At 42.3% G+C, this 6,402-nt stretch overlaps 1 protein-coding gene across 1 annotated transcript; it reads right to left on the bottom strand.

Moving 5' to 3' along the window:
• Positions 1-4,405: 4,405 nt before the first annotated feature.
• On the bottom strand, positions 4,406-5,017 carry RNF152 (ring finger protein 152; the record flags this gene model as incomplete). The annotated part of the gene is made up of 1 exon (XM_080714271.1): positions 4,406-5,017. One exon carries the CDS (start codon positions 5,015-5,017, stop codon positions 4,406-4,408), a length of 612 nt encoding a protein of 203 aa, XP_080570397.1.
• Positions 5,018-6,402: the final 1,385 nt, after the last annotated feature.

Here is a 6,402-nt window from a genome sequence, read left to right as displayed (position 1 = left end):
TAACAAATATTTTTTTAAAAAAGAGAAGACTAAAAACAATGCCAAATCCTGCTCTAAAAATAGTACCTATATTTCAGTGCAGCATCTGAAAAATGATGCCCACATATGCCCAAACCAAATACAATGACAAGCTGGCTGACTTCAAGGGCAACAAAAGGACTCTGAATACCTCAAAATGTGCTTGCTCTGAGATTTCACACCTTACTAATGCGGCAATGAAGTTTGGATAAGATATTGGAAGTGAAGAGGAATTTCATTAGGTTTTCTTTTTCCCTGTAACATTTATTCTTTGGCCACACAAGACCCTAAACACAAATTCACAGGATAGGTCATGCAGAGCTTGCAAGTCAAACGTTTTACAGGTACTGTCTAACTACTATTTTTGGACAATAAATTCACATGCAGCTAATGGTCCCAAAAAAGGGGCTTAATAAAGCAATCTTTATGCTTCAGTGGTCATTCCTTGGGCCAAAGTATCTAAGTAATAACTCTAAAAGTCCAAAGGGCAATCAATAAATTCCTACTGCCATACTTGAGATCACATACTTTTTAAGCCCTGAAAGAATTTTTTTTCAACTGCATGTTACTAGCCCACACACTCTCTTAGCTTGTTGTTGTTGTTGTTGTTGTTATTGTTGTTGTTGTTGTTGTTTATGAACACACTGACTAGCCAGTACAGCAGCTACCCTCTGCATGGGACAATTTAAATTACTTAAAATTAAATAAAATTTAAAGGCCAGCTCTTCAGTCCTACTATCCCCATGTGGCTAGCAGCCATTGTGCTCGCAGTTGTTGTATTAGATGGCATAAGTTACAGAACATTTCCATCATCTCAGAAAGTTCCACCGAATGTCACCCATCCAGGAAATCCCATGGGGCGCACTGCAACAGAGCTGAGCCTCCGAGGGACCCACTCCTTAAGTCATGCACAAGATTAAACTTAATTATGTTTTAAAAGTACCTTGGAGCACTCTCATCATAAAGTATCAGTGGAACTCAGAACCAATTCGCCCTTTCATGGCAATGTATGCCCCAGGTCATTACACAAAAAAGTTCCAAAGACAATGCGTTTTGGCAGCATACACAGCTCTACTTGATATATGAAAGCATTCTCTTACGTAGGCAAGATCATTAGTAAAGATAAAAGTTCATGCTTCTTGTAGTTTACTATTTACATAGCACTCATTGTCCTTTACACACGGAGGTGGGACAGTGTTTCAAAAGTTTAAAAACTCATATGGTTTGAGAGTTTTCTTGAAATGCCTATTCTCAACCCTAAATCAACCCTCCTTTCACTTCCCAGAGAGGTCGCTAACTCAAAAGAAGAAGCAATCCTACAAAAGGACATTTGGAGCAATACTGAAGGGTGAGTAGACATTAGCCCCGAAAAGAATCATAGTCAGACAGAGATGGAGGAGGAGCAAGAAGGCACAGCAATGCACGGTTCTTGGTCCCCCTTTTGTTGCAGAATTACAAGTCTCCAGGATCCTCTCTGGGCCTCCACGAACTCTTCTAGAGAATTAAACCACCAGTGGCTGCTTTCAGTTCTAACGTGCTTTGCTTTCCAGTTAAGACTTTTCACAGACATGTGACTATGAATCCTGGCCACTGCGTCACTAGGCTTTTATCACGTGGGTTAGTCGAATTGTTAGTCGTTGTGGGTAAATGCCAGAAGAGGCTAGAATAATGGGATTCCAAATAACATCAAAATATCAGTAAGCCTATAAAAATTCTATCTGGCAGGCCAAAACATCTCTCTGCCTTTCTCTCCCTCACTCTCACACATGCGTGCACACATGCACACGCACGCACATACACACACACACACACATATACTAACAGGCATGTGTGCAATCTGCAGGCAGCATCCATTCAAACTATTTAAATAATGTTACTTACATCAGTGAGACTTGCACCAAAGCATTCTGACTTAGGCTGTAATCAGTAAGTCACCAGGTCAAGAATCTACCAGAGAGCCGATCAATTTAGCACTGCTTAATTGCAACTCTAGCACAGGATTGATTTTAAGTTAAAAAGTTCTGTGGACGTTTTTACTCTATAGCTTTGTACTAAGAAACACAGGACACTGTATTGTCACACACGTTAGTGTCTATATATAACTTACTAGACAAGTAGAACTCTATCACGTACTACACTACAGGAACAGTCATTTGGAACTGTACATAAATGTATATGCAGATATCGCCCACAAAATTAACTTGAATATGGCATGGCTTAAAATTGCAAAGGTAAAGTCCATTTGAAATGCAACATTCTTAATGCAACATTTCCACCAGGTTGTTTCCCCCTCTGAGAAAAATAGAAATTAGGTCAGACATGCATTACAGCAGCCTGGGGGTTTGTAGCTGACACTAACCCAACAGTATATTACGTTACATAATAGAGGATAGTATTCAGCTAATATGATACCTAAATTATTAATACCAAATAAATCCTAGATTATTTGTTGTATAATGCCCAATAGCTTACACAATAAAATGGCATTTTAGCCTAATTTCTAGTTTGAGCTTTTCAAATATATTTTCTAAAAATCTTAGGACAAATTTGAAAGATCTAAAAAAAAAAAAAACCCCAAAGTTTATAATTTTATATTGAGTCCTCATGCCAATTAAAACTGTTAACTTTGTATTCTGGTTATTTTGTTTGTTGCTTGTTGGTTGGATTTATTCCACATTGATTTTATCACTTTAGTGTGTGTATTTTGTGCTAAGTAAATGAAGTTGTCTCGATTTTACAGGGCTGTTTGCTAGCCTTGCTTTTTAGAATCAGTACTACTTATTTTCCCCTTATATACCCCCCCCACACGATTCCCACCATTTTCAAGGATTTAGGAGAACCTACATATATTTGAGTGGAGTTCTTGACACATATCACTTGCTTTGTGGATTCATAAAAGGAATCAGAAGAGAACTGTAAAGCCCACAGCTACTTCTGCATGCACACATACTCAGGGATAGGGATTTGTCATTTAACCTTAGTGGTTCTTTCTATATGACCATCTATAAACATTTAATAACAGTTGAACATTCATGAGGCAGTGGCCCACTTACATCAGGGATGTGTTAGTTTACCTGGCCACTTTTCTCAATAAAAACATATTGAGAAATGCAAAAAGATTTTCTTGCCTCTCTCAACAGGAGGAATCTAGAATTCAAAAAGTTTAAGTTATGGGCACATCTTTCCAAAAAAAAAAAAAAATCATCGCAGACTACTTATTCAAATGCCCGTCCAGGCTTGCCATTCGTTAGCAACACTCATGGCTTTCACACTTCCCCCAAACTGGGAGGAAAGATGAGCTCCTCTCTTCCTCTCCACCTGTGCCTCAGGAGACACGGGACTTGAACACAGAGCAGAGGCGTGAGCATCGGAGGTGTCGCGCAGGAGATGCCTCACTGGGAGGACCCAGGTGCCCAGGAGGCAGCCAGTTTTCGGATAGTTGACTCATTCATGCCCACAAAGTCTTACTCCCAGTGATTCTTCTGAAAAGACTCAAAAACCTGAGGTAAATCAAATTACACACATACATCCACACACACAAATACACAATATTTACATTTTCGATTCTTATTTTGTGAGATGGCTTTAGAAACGTTGGCATACAGTGTTCCTGGGGGGATTAGGAATTTCCCATTATTTCTTGGTTTATTGCTCCCCTGTTGAGCTCTTGGCTTAATAAACACGTAGCGAGATCTAATCACAGGCGAAGAAAAATGAAGGTACACGACAAAACACGACACACTGGAGACGCTTGTTCAAATGTTTTCTCAAAAAAAAAAAAAAAACCAACAACAACAACAAAATAAGACGGTCCGTTTCACGTATTTTGATTTGAGTGCCATTCAAAATGTATATATTTTAAAAAGTCTTAGCAACTAAATAAAAACTGGATTTCATTAAAAAAAAAAAAAAGAGAGAGAGAGAACGCAAAGAAGCCAGCACTGTAAGTCTTCACTGAATTTTTACATGAATTCGAGGCTTAATTCTACTTGTATACACAGCATCTTTATTTGAATCTACCGCATTGAGGGTTCACATTGCACGCACATGTACGGTTTAACGTCTAAGTAGACTATGTCTGTCTCCTAACATGATCTTGAAAAATCATAAATTACAGCCCATTTAGTACATGATTATGAGGGTGCATGCGATCATCTTCAGAGCTGTTACCATCCACACGCAGAACAGTTCGCCCGGTGTCTTGCGGGGACCTCACCCTCTACCCTTCACGTCTGTCTTCGGGTAAACCAAGTGGCAACCCAGAGGCCAGCGCTCGGCACCAAATGGTCAGTGTCGCCCCCCCCACCCATCTTCTCACCGGGATCCCGTCACCAACATCTGGTCAACCCCTAAGTTGGTACCTACGCAGCCTTCCCTGCACCCTGCTTCAGCCACAGGATATCACAGTGAAACGCTTCGAAATGCAAGACATGTTGTGAAGCACGATGCCCAGGAGGAAGACCAAGACACAGGCCACCAAGATGACAGTGCACACGCCGGACCAGGTGGAGCTCTTCACCACGCCCCGCCTGTCTGGCTCCTCCTCCATCACCTCCTGGGGAGGCCCGCCTTGCAGAGTCTGCTGTTCTGCAGGGATGGTCACGACGGTGAGGGACTTCTGCTGGGCCCCGGGCAGCAGGCGGCAGCCCATGTCTCCTGGCAGCAGTGTGCGCTCCTTGGAGATGGGCAGGGGCAGCATGTAGCACCCATTGCTGGGAAGTTTGATGAAGACCGGGGTGTGCTCAGAGGTGTGCGGGATAGCAATGACAGCCAGGATCTCGGGGTCATCGGGCAACTGCGACACAGAGAAGCCCGGGGGCAGCTTGGTGATGCCACGGCACCAGGGGCACCTCACGTCCTTCTGGCTGGTCCTCATCTGCTGGAGGCACACGGAGCAGCAGGTGTGTCTGCAATCCAGCAGCTTGGGCCTTCTCCGAGGACTGTAGTAATTGAAACAGATCTGACATTCCAGCAAAGAATCCTGGGAGAGCGTCTCCATCTTGTATGGTGGGCAGGGAGGGCAGGACCAGGGGAAGGTACTAGCTCTCAGAGGCCACTACTAGGCGCCTTTCCAGTGTTGCCAGGGGACTGCGAGGCTCACGGGCACATAGCATTCATGGGTGTGTTCATTTCTGGGGGAGATAAATAATGCAAAAAAAACATTAATTCATTCAAAGTCCTCACAGTGTAGGTACACTTAAAGGATGTATATTACAGCTCAAAACATCTTGATCTTGATTCAAAAGCATAAAACTTTCCCACTGGTGAGAACATAGGATTCTTATAATGCACAGGGAGAAAGGAAGGAAGGTTCTCAGACAGTGTATCTCAACAAGTATTTATTTCTAAAGAAATGAAGACCTCCAACACACGTAGATTATGCCGCCTTATTTCATAAAGAAGACATCTGCTGTTTCTGTTTTGTGGATTGCAGCAGACCCTGGGTTGTCCTAAAATACACTGGGGGGGGGTAACTCTCTCACTTCATGCTAAAGCTTATAGCATTTCCTAGATGTAATTTCTTTCCTTAGTTCCTCTGACCTTCTTTTCCTGCCTCTACTTATTCTCCTTTGAGTACTAATTGCCAGATTAAGGCAACTTCACGAACCTAAGTGTGTGCTTGCTTCAGATGGGTCAGGATTGCTCCTTTCTCAGTGGTAATTAAAATGACTCTGCAGGCAGAAGCACACACACGCATCCTTTTATCTTTTCCACCAAGGCATTTGAACGGAGATCAAACCAACTGGTTCAAGAGAGACAAAAAACAGAACAAAGCATACAAGAGCAACAAAACCAGAGAAGCAATGAACCTTGAGGCAGCGAGGGTCAGGAGATAGATTAATCACAAAGGAATCGCTAATATTTTCCAGTTCATTCCTTGAATTTCATTACTGTTTAGGCTTGTCCCAAGAAACGTGACTAAAACCAAATACTGTTTTGCTGATGTGCATGTCTGTGTGTGGGGAGTACTGGGGATGGAACCCAGGGGCATTCTACCTTTGAGCTACAGCCCAGCCCTATTTTATTTCTTATTTTGAAATAAAGTCTCACTAACTTGTAGAGAGTTTCACTAAGTTGCCTGAGCTGACCATGAATCTGCAATCCTCCTGTCTCAGCCTCCCAAGTACTAGAATTATAAACATGTGCCAACACAACTGGCTGGCTTTCTTTCTTTCTTTCTTTCTTTCTTTCTTTCTTTCTTTCTTTTATTAGTTCTAAGGATTAAACCCAGGGCCTCATACATACTAGGTAAATGATCTTCACTAAACTACACCCCCAGCCTCTAAAGCAATATTATCCACCTACTCAGGAGGCTGAGGCAGGAGGATCATGAGTTTGAAGCCAGCCTGGGCAACTTAGTGAGGGGGAGGAAGAAAAAGGAGA

The sequence above is a fragment of the Muscardinus avellanarius genome, assembly GCF_963383645.1.
Source record: "Muscardinus avellanarius genome assembly, chromosome: 17".
Taxonomy (NCBI): Eukaryota; Metazoa; Chordata; class Mammalia; order Rodentia; family Gliridae; genus Muscardinus; species Muscardinus avellanarius.
Note: the sequence above shows the minus strand (reverse complement) of the source record. Positions and strands in the feature narration are given on the sequence as shown.